Raw genomic sequence first — 14481 nt, 5'->3', positions numbered from 1 at the left:
CTGCAGAATGATGTGAGATGGTTTTGGATGAAGACTTTTCCATACTGAGGACATTATAAAAAGTCTTCATGTTACCTTTTGATACTTCATAGTAAATAATGTTGCAATATAGGAGTAACAGAGGTCAATGTGAGACATTATAGAAAGGGAAGGTTATTTTATTTTAAGCCACACTGATTTCTCATAACCACATATTCACAAGCACCAAGATGCATTTGTTCATACTATTTGGTTTTCTTGCAATCACATAGAAGACTCAAGGCATGGAGTGCTCAGCATGTCTCCTGGGTTTCCCTTAGTTTGATCACTATATGGTCATTTTAGATGCATCTTTCACATCCTTCGGGAGCTGGCAGTGACCGTGGTCTTTTGTCTCCATCTTTTCCCACCTCTGTGTATCATTAGGTCTCATTATCTTTTGCCTCCTCATCTAGATATCTTATGGTTCAATCATGTTCTTTATCTTAGTGCCATCATCTCTAGTGGTTTGAATTTTTCCTATTATTAAGTCTCAGGTGTACTCTGTGTCTTGTTTTAGGACGTATCTTGTATTAAACTTTGTTTTGCTTTTTCCAGTCTGGATGTCCAGAGGATCTGTGTGTCAATATGCTGGGAGCTTACTGATCTGCTGATCTAGGTATCATCAATATGAGCTGTTCTTATAGCCCTTCTTATGCCTTTCTTCCCAGTGCTTCCACACCTAGACCTCTTCTTTGTTCTCCATTTATACTATTCTTATTGTTTCTTTTATAATTTAAAGGAAATGATGACCACTAATGACAAAGACATCCCTGGTAAAGTGTTGACTTATGGAGTCCAGTGCCATTTTAGGAAGAATGAAAACACTAATTGAAAAGCAATAAAAATTGGTCTGATTTATCTTTCCTTCTCCTTTTAAAATTCTTTCCTGCTTCATAAGAACATGACATTTCTTGATAAAAATAATCAGTTGTCAAATTTAATAAAAATAAACAATAAATATGATTCCAAAGAGCATATAATTAGTTTGTGAAACTCATTACTAAGGAAGGTCATCAAGTCAAATGACTTGGCTAGCATGTGATGTTAGGAATGTTAATATAATTTGTAGTTATGCACAGGAAGATAGGAGTAATCAGATTTCATGCTTCAAGAAATGTCTTTCTTCTCACCACAAACAGCATTTCACAATTAGCTGGATATCATGCAACTCCCCCCACCCCCTCATCTTCCTTTGAACTCTATCAGATATCGACAACAGAGGCCAAGACCAGGGGCTTGGTGTGCCACAGAAAAAGTTATTTACTTGCTAAAGACAAAATTTATGAGACTATAGATACTGAACTTGAGATAAAACAAAGAAACATGTATAACACTACAGGGATACTTGTAAATATTTCAGTGGCCTCCTGCATTCAAGACAGACGGAACAGAAATCTTTCAGTCCAGTCTTGACTTCACAAGGACTGGCAGATTTTGAATCTAAGATGCTATCTAAGTTCATTGTTGAAAAAAGAGACATTACTGTTATTTTTTATTTACCAGATGGATGAGAAGAGTGAACTACAGCTGCTTTCTTATCATTCTGCATGTCTGAACAGGAAATAAGGCGGGTAAATCTCATCTGATCCCAAAGAATGAATCAGGTCAGGACATTTTTGTGCTCATGTGGGGGTTGGGGGGTGGAAAAGGAAGAGATATTTCTGCTCTCCTTTCCCATAAGAGTGAAACCCAGAAACACGCTCCATTTTTATAGTCAGAGTTTTTGCTTGTTCAGTTTTTCATAGGATTATTGAAGAACAAGCAATTCTAGTTACTTATATGGCTCCTACAGGAGCCTCTGCCAAATTTTTTAACGTCCAAATAATATTAACATTACCCTCTCCCTTTCTTCCTTCCCAGACAGCAAAAGAAATAGGCTGATCAGTGTATGTGGACATGTGTGGGTGGGTAGGGATGAAGCCAAAGGAAGCAACAGTTAGCTCTTAGCCCTGAATGCTTTGGTTGCTTTATTCAGTGAACTAAATAACCTTGGTCTGTCTTCTGTGAAATTTTAGTCTTCTGTGCTCATGAACTTCCCGTTACCAGTAATCTTTTCTCATTGTTTCAGCCAAACACAGCTGTTCTGGGAAGTCCTGGCCAAACATAGAGTCAGTCTTTAAGGTAACTTAGTGATATCCCATAGAGAGTGCTGAATATTGGAGCTGAAGGCTTGAGCTAGGCTCATTTTATGCAGCAAGCAGAAATGGAGAGTGATGAGTTCCCATTGAACTGTACTGCTGACCCCAAGTGCTCCTGTATTTATACCCAGATTATGATTTTTCTGGGACGCTGACTTTCATTTTGAAGTCTGATGGCTTACAAGGAGTAACTTCGAGGATCACAACTCCATAAACTGTGGCTATGAGGTTGTGTCTGGTTACTAATCTCTGTAATAAATTGCAATAGTTTAAAGATTTTCCACCAACAACAGAATACAGTGGCTAAAAAAACCCCACAATGTACCAACCAACCAACGAGCCAAACAAACCCCACAGCTCACCAATGAGAGACCTCTCCTTATGGTAGTAGCTAATGTGGAGACAGGCTCGCATTCTGTAGGACGCTGCAAGTGGAAGAAGAATTATGGTCTCACCCTCTGGATTTGGTCAGGGAGGCAGCATCAGGGCCTTTTCATGGTGTTTAATTTCAGTTCTGAGCAGAGTCTTCAGGCACTGGAATACTGTGCAACCAATTGTCCCAGAGTGCAGAGTGACACCCGTCAGGTTGAACGTACAGATGTGCTCCACGTTCATGGGCAGCAGAAAGTCACTGGAAGTCATCATGTAGGATGGAAAAGGGAGTTTCTAAAATGAACCCTGGTCCAAAACGTTGGACAAAACATGTAAGAAAATAGCTGTGAGCTGGCACGGGAACCTTCCTCCCCCACAGGAGACTGACATTAGCTGTAAGCCTCAGACAGTGGTTTCAACAATAGTCCTAAGACTATACACATAGATTCTCCTTGTTAGAAGTTTCAATTAGAACAAATAAGTATTCTCGCACTAGAAACTTTTGTTTTAGCACAAAGCTGTAATGCTGGGGACAAAATTCTTCTCAGGGGAAAGGTGGAAACAGATTTCAAAGATATGTCTTTAACTATTTTTGGGAAACAAACGGCTCTTACTTATTATGAAATTACTCTTTCCTCCCTACCCCACCACTGAAATGGAAATTGCTCATTTCAGTTATTTTGAAAAAAAAAAGTTTGATTGCTGTGAAACTAGATTTCTTCTGTTTATGTGCTCCCTCTTTATTTTAATCTTTGGAAGTTTTTAAATCTAGTTTTGAAATGTTTAAATCTGTGTTTTTCTCAGGTTGAACTAGTTTTTGAACTAGTTTTAGGGTTAATTTTGGGTAGCTTAGTGAGTTCGCTGCCAGAGCTAACACACATTCAGGTATGTATATCAAGTTCTTTAAATGTCTGAAATGTGTTCCATTTATTTTTATTTCATAGTCTTTTGACTAGCTCCTGTGTTTAAAAAACAGCTGCCTTTCTAAAGCTTAGTGTCAGTATGCTAGTTTTCAGCACGATTTATTCCATGAGGTTGTTGACTTTAATTATATTGTGGATACTCGGACACTGTTACTTAGTGGCTCAATTATACTTGCTTCTTGGATCTGTTCCTAGGTATTACTTAGGACTAAATGAAAAAAGTAAAAATAAAGTCTTGTTTTCTCATGTGCTGTAGAACCAGTTGTTCCAAAAAGCACTTGTTTATCGTGTTGAGAAATCTCTTCCTAAGCCATAGACCATGTGGTGGTTGACTAACTTACATCCTTGAAAACACAGGAGCGAGCTCGGAAAGGGCTGTCCAGATTGGTGAGTCCAGTTGCTTGATACCCTGGGCAACCTGGGTTTGGAAACCCTGCTCTGTCACAGAGCTGATAGGGTTTATTCCCTTGCCACAGCGCTCAGCGACTCTGCTGAAGCCTTCCTGGCATGAACTGGGCACTTAGCAAGGGACACACGGATATGGATTATAGCCCTAAAGACACAGAGGCTGGAGATGGGACGACTTTTAATCATGAGAGCTGTGGGCTCTGAAACAGCCCCTGGAGGAGTACTGGAAACTTAATTGCTAGTCCATTGTCTGGCTGGAAAAGCCTTATGGACAATGCAGGGAAGGAGAGGCTTGATGTCTCCCTTAGGCTATGGTGAAAATGTCTATCATTTTGGGGATGACTGCAAGTCACCTCACCTTGTTAGTCCTCATCTAAGTCACTTCCCACAGGCATTATTATTCCATGAATATGAGTGACCTGGGCCATACAGAGGAATCCTGCTGTGGTCTCACTGGTATCTTATCCAGCAGCACTAATAGGTGCCCGTCTCCGCTGGCACATTCTTAGTAGACATCTCAGAGTCAATATGCTGTGATAACCTTTATGGTCGTTGGTTCATAACTGTTCCTTTTGTTCCCCATTCACTTCCAGTTGATGAGCTCTTAATTTATGGCAGAATTCTTACTACTGATGCCCATGGAAGACCTTGCCTTTGCGCTATTGCATATTACCCTGTTTCTGTTACTCCATCTTTCAAGGTCATCCTTTTCCTCCTGTATGAGCTCTCAGGCCTCTTTTCCACTGATGTTGCTTTCTTGCTTTGTGTTTCCTTTTTAAGCCAGTCATTAATGGAAGTATTCAGTAAAACTAGTCCCAAGAGAAATTCTATTAGTAATTTCTCAACATTTCTCCTTTCCACTGCTCAAGCTTCTGCCCCATTTGTCTGATTTCTTACCATCTCATGATTCTGGCTTTAATGCTCATTTTCTCCAATGTAACTAAAAACTTGTCAGATGGCACTGGGGCCAAAGCTTTTCCAATATCTAGGTGGATGAGGACAGCCAGATCTTCTGGGTCCTGATTTCTTTCAGGGTTCAGCATGCCACAGGGCTGGATATTCAGCTGTCGCTGAAGGGTGGTAGAAGAGGGCAAGAAATGCCCTCCTCTTTGCACTGCTTTTCAAAGGTGACTATGTGCCCTATGCCTTGAGGATGGATCAAGGTTGCTGTTCTCAGGCTCTTAGGGCCAAGAGCTGCTTGTACAAGGACACTGTAGGAGCTAAAGGTCCCACCCTTGGATAGGAGCCTCTCACTGTTCTTTGGGAATCAGGCAAAAGTACATAGATTGAAAATGCATGTGTTAGCTGTAAGGTGACAAGGTGTGCTACAAAAGTGCAGCAAATCCCACCTCTGTCCCAGTCATTTGGTTGTTCTTTAACTCCATGGTTATGCTATCATTTTCATTTTGCAACCAAGGCTGTAAGTCAGGTCACACTTGATCTTACCCTAGACTGGACAAGCCACACTCACCAGCTGTTTGGTTAGTGAATAGATGTGACAGGTTTTCTTTCTTAACTTCCCAAGCCACTGGTTCTACAGCTGGTCATCCCTTCCATCTCACCTCTGCTGAACTCAGTCCCTCAGGCTGTGCCCACCATTACCTAAGGACTGGACCTGCCAGCACCCATGCTAAGCACGCAACAGGCGTGGATCTCTGCTGAGCGAGAGGGCACTGCTGCAGGTTGCTACATCCAGCAATGTTGCTATAGTTCAGCATCCCAGCGTGGTGCCTGTGTGCTCTTGGCTCAGCTGCAGGCAGGGCCAGAAGCCAAATAGCCCAGTCCAACATGCATATGTCCTGGGTTGTCTGACGTGTTGTCCAGCATTGTTGTGGGTCTGGTGTGAGCAGCGAGGGTGCATCTCAAGGGCTTGGGTTTGTGTAAACCAGCTCTTTGCCTCACAGGCGTCACTTTTGGAGGTTTCAGAGCTGCCTCCAAAAGCAGACATTTTTGTTATGTGAGTTTTCAGTCTGACATTAGCCTGCCATTAAGAGACAGGATCAGACAGTTGCAAAAGAGCATGAAAGAAGATGGGAGAAGGCTCCTGGCCTCCTGCTCCCCATAGAAGAACAGGTACTCTGGCCAGCAGTGTGACTTTAGTTAGAGCACAGCTGGGGAAGGAGAGGGTAGAAGGCGGGGGGGGGGTCTTGCTGCAAAGGGAGAGACTGGAGCTTGTCCTCAGACCTCCGCTCACTCATTGCTCCTGCGCACAGAAAGGCAGCCTGGATGTGGCTCTGCCCTCAGTAGCCCCTGACATCTGCTCTGGCTCTTGCCTCTCTCTCTTGGCTCAGTTCCTTGGGGTTGTTGGTTTCCTGGCTGTGGGCAGAAGGTGTTTTTCATGGAGAAGGTGGTAGCCTGGGGGTGGATCAAGAGTGGGAGACAGAAGAGGGGAGGAGTCACTGATCAATGCTAATAAATAAAAGGCCCCTCTTCTTCAGTCCCAGGTCCAGGACGCCGGGAGAGCTTCCCCCTCAGACAAGAGCTGCAGGCTGGAGGGAAAGCGACAGCTTAGTGAGTATGCAGGGACCGCCTTGCTTTTCCTGGACGGCTGCTCGTTATTAATGCCTTGCTGGTGCTTCACAGCTGCAAAATGTTGGGAGTGGTTGCTATGGCATGTGTAACATTGTGATTCTCCCCTCCAGCAGAAGACAGGTCAGAGGGCTGCTTTTCTGATCTCCCATTTATTTGGGGGACTGCCCAGCATTTGCAGGCAATTCGTCTCAGCTCCTCTTTCTGTATTTCTAAGCAGTGGGTGCTGCTAGAAAGTAGAGGGATTTGTCTCACTGTGCTGCGTGTTACCTCTGGGGCAGCCCAGTGATGCTGGGGAGGGGAGATGTGTTCTGGAGAAGTATGGAGTGCAGGGGGAGTAGAAAGGAGGTGTACTTTTGAAGGGGAAAGTGTTTCCTAAAGTAGATTTGTTGGTATAGGGCTGTGTAGTCCGCATGTTCATTCATCTCTTGAAAAATGCATTGCCTGTGTAGTGAAAAATGAAACATGTGAGTTAAAGTGGTGTTTGTGGCTCTTCTGTGGCTGATGGCAGGGGATGCTCCAGGCATTTTGGGATCAGAGTCCTCTGAAATGGGAGCAGAGTCTTACAGAGAGCAGAGGGTTCTGCCCTGACTGAAGACAGAAAAATAAGGAGGGTTTGGCTGGAAAGTGTGTTGGAGTTTCCAGCTGTGCAGCCTCACGTTCATTCCTAAGTACTCCCAGCATCTTCCTCTCTGTGCCCCTCTGCTTACCCACTGGGGTCTCTCCTCCACCCTCTCCCTCAAGCCTCCCTTTCTTGGCAGCTCCCAAGAGCTCCCGAAGGGTACAGGACATTCAGGAAACCTATAAAATCCACATTCGACACTAAGTCCAAAACTGTAGGCTCTAAGGAACGCAAACAATCCCAGAGGAGAGAATTCTCTTAAAGAGACTGAAGTGTCAGGGCACAGAGGGACGGTGGAAAAGTGTCAGTTCTCCTCTGACCTTGTGTCTATAGCAGACTTCTAGCTTTTGCCCCAGCACAACCTAGTTTTCCTCCTCATCTCAAGCTGAGCATTGAACGGGCAGGATGTGGATGGTGTGGGTGTCATTGATGGTGCAGGACTGAGCTGCTCTCCACACGGGGATGGATAATGGGGAAGAAAAGCAATTCTTTCTCTTTGGTCTCTTTTCTTCTCTTGGAAGTTGAAGGCTTTGCTCAATTTCTCTCCCAGAGAGCACAAGCTTCAGGCAAGGGCCATGAGTTTGGCATTAAAAGTGTAAGTTGTAAAGCCCAGAGTAATCTTGTTCCACTGAAGTTTCACTCCACATTGGGGAAGTGTTAGGTTCTGGCTAGCTGTCCCTGTAGATGCCTCCCCAGACCAGCCTCTGCAGGTGACAGCAGTGACAACACCACACTGACATGGGGGGAACTGTCTGCACCTAGATTGCACCTAGTCTGCACCCTGTCAGTGAGAAATCCTCATGCCTGCATGGACAAAACAGCTTGGATCAGACTTAACAATGGTTACTGTGCCTTAGGCTCATCCCCAGGCAGTGTGCGTGGTCTCATTCCCACCACTGACATGGAGGTGGGCTGGCAGGCAATGGGTACCCACTCCCTCCCTGCCTTGCCTCCAGCAAAATACTCCCCTTTGCTTTTCACCCAGTAGGGATGGCCATCTCTGTAACTCCTTCTTTCTTCTTTCACTGCCTCCTACTGTACCACAGAGCTGGAAAGGGGAACACCCCATCTTTTGTCTATTGCCGCTAACCATGACATCAGTCCCAGACAAGCTCTTTAGGCCCTAGAAGGCAAAGTAATGCTCCCAGACACTGCTGGCCTAGGAGGTTCATCCCAGCTGAAAAGCCTTGTATTGACACCTGACTTCAGTGCCCAGTGAGGCAAGGACTACTAGTGCTAGACCAGAGAGGCAGCAGTCCTGAGAGATATGGTTACCTCTGCCTTCACCAAGATTGTGTCTTGGACTGGGAGAGCATCAGGACCACAGTGAGGACCTGCCGAGATAGAGTTCTCGGTGCTGCTGTCATCTCAATACAAAAATCATGATCCCTTTCTTCTAGGTTGCTGCTTGTCGCTCCTGGAGCAGTAAAGTAGGAGAGGAGAAGAGGCAGTAGGGTCGTGTTCCTCCTCTGACAAATGGCAGCCTGGCACTGCAGTGGGGCCAACTGGAAGGAGGGAGACTGAGTGGGGAGGGAGTGTTGAAGTCTCATTCTCCGTCTCTGTTGGCAAAGCTGACAGAACAGTCTTGGCTGGATGTATCCAGACAGAGGATGGCAAGGGAAAAGAGGGTAGATCAGACGAAAAATTAGAAAGGCAAACATTTACATTTGGGATCAGCACACACCTCTCCCTCTGGGCCCCCAGCAGACCCTGAAATTCCTTCCACTTGCGCAGGCCAGCTTTTCTGAACATGGAGTGCTAGTGTACATACTTGCCTGTGAGTTATGGCCCCCAACCCTGCACTGGGAGAGGAAGGGGACATGCCCCCTCCTTCCCAAAACCTGATTCAATCTGCTAATAGAGGATGTTTTGTAATGGCTCCATAGAGAGTTTGTACCAGCCAGCAGTCGACTTCCCCAGGCTCTTTCATGGGCCCCCTCCTGGCTCTGTTTTCATAATAAACATTCCACTGCTAATTTTGTAGGCAGCCCAGGATCTCCAGCTGCCCTCAGGGGGAAGACATTAAGACCCAGCAAGAGAGACGAAGTGAGAGATTCCTCTCTGCATTGGCACAATGCGCACTCTCATCATCTTTACACTTCTGGCTGTCTTGCTGATGGCTGCTACTTGCTATGGTAGGTGACCATTTTTACTGTGTAGAGTGATAATTCCAAACCTGCAGACATCTTTGAGTCTGTTCAGATGTTTTTTATTCAACTTTGTGTCTTCTTTTCCCTTGACTTGATCTCTTGCCTGCTTTCCTGCCCTTGTGTCAAATCCTCCTAGCCCTGCTCCAGAGCTGTCAGCTCCAGTCATTGTGATTTGTGGTCCAGGATGTTTCAGCCCCTTCCTCTCTGTTCCAGCTCATCTCGCAGACTGATCCTCTTTCTGCCCCTCTTTTGTCTGGACTACAATAAAAGTTCTTAATTCTTCCTTGTTAAAGGGGAGATTTCCTTTCTTCTTATGTAGTATCAGCCTCCTTTTCCTGTGAGGCACACAGTTCCTTACTGATGGAATTAAGATGCTATTTCATGCGAGAATCAAACACGTCTTACTGTGCTAATCCATTCTGTAAGAACACATGCAGGCTTTGAAGGTAAGCAGGTATCATATCCACTGTAGTGTGAGGAATATGAAGGTGAGGAACTATGCTTGAGAATCTCACACTGGAAGACCAAGCATGACCCTTGATGTCCTGGATCAAGACACCAGGTAGCTCCATTCTGAACTCCTGAACACCCTAAATTCCTCATATAAATGCTAGGTCACACCACTGATCCCTTTCTTTTCCTTTTAAACAGGTGCTTTAAAACCTGGCTTCTCTGATTTGTGTATGCATACTCTATTGATCTGCGGTGTGTGAAAGACTGTGAATCCCATCAATACAGTGTCTTATCACATGTTTTGCTCTTTCTTTCCCCAGAGTCCCATGAGAGCATGGAATCCCATGAGTATCTCAGTAAGAGACTGCTTTACTATTTTCTTGAATCTGAAGAGTGCTACAGACCTCTCTGAGACCATTTCCTTGTACTTTACTGTAGGGATTAAATAGGTAGAACCACTCAGCCCAGGGAAATTGAATTTACTGGGTGATGGAGTTTCAGGATGAAAAGGGAGAGAGTTAGAAAAATGACTTCATGTGTTTGGGCACAAGTGCATAACACTGTTTTGCAAGGAATACAGTAAGAATCGGAAAACGAAGTCACAAGCTTATATCCCTGCTGCGTGCACCTAAACCAGGCTAGGTCACACTAGAAAAGGCCATTGCTCAAAACACTCTGGGATAAGCATGGAAAGAGGTAGTGCAGAAGCCAGTGATGTGACTTGTTCTCCCCAAAGAGAGGGAGAGCCTTACTCTCAGCACCTTGGAAGAAGCAGGCGGGATGTGTGAGCAGGAGGGATTCTTTGGTGGGAAGTGAGAGTTAGTGTCACAGGAAAAGCATAAAAGAGTGGAGAGTCTCACTCTGGAACAAGCAATATCCTGGAGAGACTGGAGAACAGATGGGTCAAAGCTAAAAAGAAGTTAGACCATCTGGAAGAAGGACTTCACAAAGCAGCTAGTCAGAAGCACAAAGGCACATGTTGGAGCCAGTACCAAAGACATCCACAGACCTCTGAGCTCTGCAATAGCATTCTGATGTTTCTCAAAAAGGTCAGAAGGAACCTTCAAGCACCTCAGTCCAAAACTGCCACACAGACTGCTCAGTGACTGCCTAGGCTTGGAGGCAGATAGACTCAGGCCCTTCCTGGTTTTGCTTGTAATTTCACAATTCTGCTAATTCTGCTGCGCGTGCCCAGACCTCCCACAGCCTGTGCAGTTTGGCACTTACCTCTTGAGCCAAGCTCCATTCATTTAGAGGGGCTCTGGCAGTAAAATCACAGTAGCTTTCCCCTGGGTGGCTTGAGTAACAGCAGAGCAAAAGCGGCATGTGCGCTTCCACACAGGTTGTGTCAGCCAGAGGGAGAGCCTAAATACGAACTAACGGGGTGGACAGCAGGGAATATTAAAAGGTCCTGAGTTTCACTGTGTGTGGGAGGGCAGACAAGGAGGCTGTTATAAATGTGGAAGCTAGCTGTTGTTGAAATTTGGCCTTGAAAAAGTATCTATCTACTCTGAACAACCCTTTGCCTTTTCAGATCCCTTCATCAACAGGCGAAGGGCCAGTGACTTCATACAGGCTGACACGAGACTAGAAGCCATTTCTCAGGAGAGGTATGTTATGGCCTCAGGACACTGAGGATGGGAGTGGGGAGAGGTGTCTCCTTGCTGAGCACAGAGGTAATATCCATAGTGACTTCTGAGAGGCCTCAGCCCCTCTCTCAGTGTGAGATGCCTGTGAATTTGCCAACCTTGAGAGAAGCCAGAACTCAGATAGCAGAGAGCAAGTCCTTGCATTTGAAGATGTCATGTGCTGGGAGGGCTCTGCTTAATTTTTCTGAAGGAAACACCAACAGAAGGAGAAGGAATCAGTGTGGGATGACCAGAAAGAAAGCTCAGTTCGAGATATTGTTCTAGTCTTCAGATCTCATGCAGAATTTTCACGACCTTTTCTAAATTGCACGGCCATCTAGGGACATCCCTGCCTCATCTATAAAATGCAGATACAGGCAGTTTCATGTCTCATGCAGGGCATGTGAAAATAAAGGCTGAAGCACAGAAATAATCTCTTGGCGAGGTGTCAAGGTAGACCTTCTCTGCAGTACCAGGTGGTCCCCTTTGCAGGATGTTTCAGGTCTTTGTTCCATGTGTGGCTTTGGGGAAGATCAGAAGAGCTGAAGGTGTCAGGCTGGGGGAGTTGTGGAGGGAGGACTCTTCCTCAGATTGAGGCAGGAGCCACCCCCCTCTCCCCGCCACCCTACTTAGACCTGAAATAAAAGGTTACCTGAAGAGGCAAAATGTTCCTACTCTAGTCACATTGCTCCGCTGGGTGCGGTGAACACAGAAGCTGGTGTGCTAAGATCTTTGTAGCTGGATAACAGAATCTGGTGATGGATCCTTAATCCTGGTGGGGGGTTGTGGGGCAGGAAATGGTTGTAAACAGACAAGATGACAGCCCTTACTCCTCATCTCTCCTACTTTTGCAGGATCAGGGAACGTATTAAGGCACCCCAGGAACGTCAGAGGGAGATCTGCGAGGACTACTACCCCTGCGAACTGTATGCTTTTCGCCATGGCTATGCTGCTGCTTACAGGCACTATTTTGGGAGGAGGAGGACTAAGTAAAGGATGACCTGTTCCCCACCCTGGGGCCTGGAGCCCAGGGTATCCTCCCAAAAAATGCAATAGCTCTGAAACATATTCAGTTGCTTGTGTCCCTGTATGTTATCCTGCCTGCTGCTTCTCTCCCATGTAGCCATGGATTCCTACACTGTGTTAATTAGCGCTGAGCTGATGTAGCAGAGATCAGAGAGAGTTCAGGATGTCGGTGTTTACTACACAATAAACTGCTGGTTTGATACTATCTTCTCATGAGTCACAGTATTTTGGGTGTGTGTGTGCAATTTGCCTTGAAGAAGCTGAGTTTGTTTATTATAGAATCTGGTGTGGATTATGAAAAACGTCACTACCTTGCAATCATACAAGTTTGAAAGGATCTACAATATTTTTATTGCAGGGTCTACAGGTGGCTTCTTTCAGAGATCACTGACAAATTTCAGTTCCCAGACTTAAGACATCTTAAAACGGCATGGTGTTCAGAAGGCAGGGTGAGATTCACTTTTTGAAAATGAAACCTGTAATATCTTTCCTCTGTTGGGGAAACAAAATTCAAAAAGCACCTGTTTAATCTTAAAAACAAAGTTAGGGCAAGAGTTAGTGACAGAAAAAAACTGTAAATTGCATATTGTTTATCCAGCTACCCTCAGGTCCTCATGTAGGGTGCTCCTGTAGGAAGGAGCGTGGTCCAGACTTTACTTGTATACCCTTTTGGAATCCGCTTTCATGCCCTTACTTCTACTTGGAATGATTCTGGTAGCACTAGAAAGCTGCAGAAACCAAAGGTGAAGGGGAGCTTCAGGTGGCAAATAAAACAGTTGGGGTCAACCCCAACTTTGTTCACCTAGAACAATTTTATCTTACTGTTCATAACTCATTTGAAACCAAGATGTGGCCTGACCCTGTGCATAGACTGCTGAGCACCTCCCGGCCTGTCAAGGAGTTAGTATGACCACTGTCAGATTGTCACCACCAGCAGCACCAGGGTATATTGCAGAGCTTGTCTGCAGGCCCAAGAGGCACCAATGCTGACATGCTCAAGAATTCAATGCTGCTCTGGGCTGGTCAGCAGCCACAGCAGCTCAGACACTCCTTGGTGTGGGGTGTCTAGGAGACATCTTCTATCTCAGCTCAGCACAGCTGGTTTCAATATTCACATCTCCAGGCTTCCACAGGCACCTGCGAATTATAGAAGTGGGAAAGATTCATGGCACGCCATCAAAGGCTATGAAGTATAAAGTATCAAATTGTTGACTATCCCGTGAAATTAATTCTAGAACCAAATCTACCTGCTGCATTAGAAACATGCAACTTCTTCCAAAATATGCTTCAAGGCTTTGCCAGCTTTGAAAATGAACTTTTGAAATAAAACATGATTTCTTTATTGAAAACACTTTTGATTTGATAGGAAACTCTACCCTGACAGTTGCTAAAGTTTTGTCCAAAGGAAAAAGTGAGACATAAGTGAGTTTAAGGAAAAAACCCTGTACGGATTAAGTATATTTTCACCCACACTTGTCCTGCATGTTCCCAAGTAGGTGATTCTTACGATCACAAATCAGAGCAAAACTTTCATACCCTAAAGTCAACAAGTTTGAAGTGTCTGGGTTTGACTTGACACTGTGACACTACCAAAAGAGAAGGCACTGGGTTAGTGCTGTCTGGGTCTGTGTCCAGAAATATCTCATGATTCCAACCTCCAGTTTACCAGTATAAATAATGAATAATACAAGAGATTTCTGTGGGATTTTGTTAATGTAAGCAATAACCAAACATGTTTAAGAGACTACATACTGGTTAGAAATCTTGGGAAAAGCTGGGAAGAGAAGTAAAGCTGTTTGGATTACTAGAGTTGTATATTTATATTCTTTCAAGTATTCTTTCGAAAGCATAACTTTCCTAGAATACATATTATTTTTAGATATTTATTTATTTATATACAGTTGCTCTTTAAGATACTTTTGCTGGAAGTTTTTAGTATTTATATTCAGTCTTTTGTGGACATTAGAAAAGTTAAACTTTTTTTTTCCCCCTAAATCCTGAAATTTCTCTAAGCTAAAAGAGTGTTTCTCTAATGATTCGCAAAATCCCTAATGGCTCTGCCTGCCCTTGGGAGCCTTTTAGGCTTTAATTCTGTAATCTTTGGACATGTGCCCTGTATGTGGGGCTGAGGAAGACTGGATATGATGTGGAGGAAGATGTGATCCGTACCCTGTTTGTGGGACATGGCTTTGGGAACTTGGATGGTGGGTC

General features: G+C 44.7%; 1 protein-coding gene across 1 annotated transcript; it reads left to right on the top strand.

Annotated features, from left to right (window-relative positions):
- Positions 1–9087: 9087 nt before the first annotated feature.
- On the top strand, positions 9088–12237 carry MGP (matrix Gla protein). Its single transcript, XM_009947217.2, has 4 exons — positions 9088–9148; positions 9937–9972; positions 11151–11226; positions 12099–12237. The coding sequence occupies exons 1-4, from the start codon at positions 9088–9090 to the stop codon at positions 12235–12237; spliced, it is 312 nt and encodes a 103-aa protein (XP_009945519.1).
- Positions 12238–14481: the final 2244 nt, after the last annotated feature.

Source organism: Leptosomus discolor, chromosome 1 (genome assembly GCF_034619465.1).
Source record: "Leptosomus discolor isolate bLepDis1 chromosome 1, bLepDis1.hap2, whole genome shotgun sequence".
Lineage (NCBI taxonomy): Eukaryota > Metazoa > Chordata > Aves > Leptosomiformes > Leptosomidae > Leptosomus > Leptosomus discolor.
The sequence above is the reverse complement of the archived record's forward strand: the minus strand, read 5'-3'. Positions and strand labels throughout refer to the sequence as shown.

What these genes read in the sequence shown, in the direction of transcription:
- MGP (XM_009947217.2), top strand. Translation starts at nt 9,088, where the DNA reads ATGCGCACTCTCATCATCTTTACACTTCTGGCTGTCTTGCTGATGGCT. An exon ending in GATGGCTGCTACTTGCTATG is followed by an intron (nt 9,149 to 9,936) that starts GTAGGTGACCAT and finishes TTCTTTCCCCAG; the next exon opens with AGTCCCATGAGAGCATGGAA. An exon ending in GGAATCCCATGAGTATCTCA is followed by an intron (nt 9,973 to 11,150) that starts GTAAGAGACTGC and finishes TTGCCTTTTCAG; the next exon opens with ATCCCTTCATCAACAGGCGA.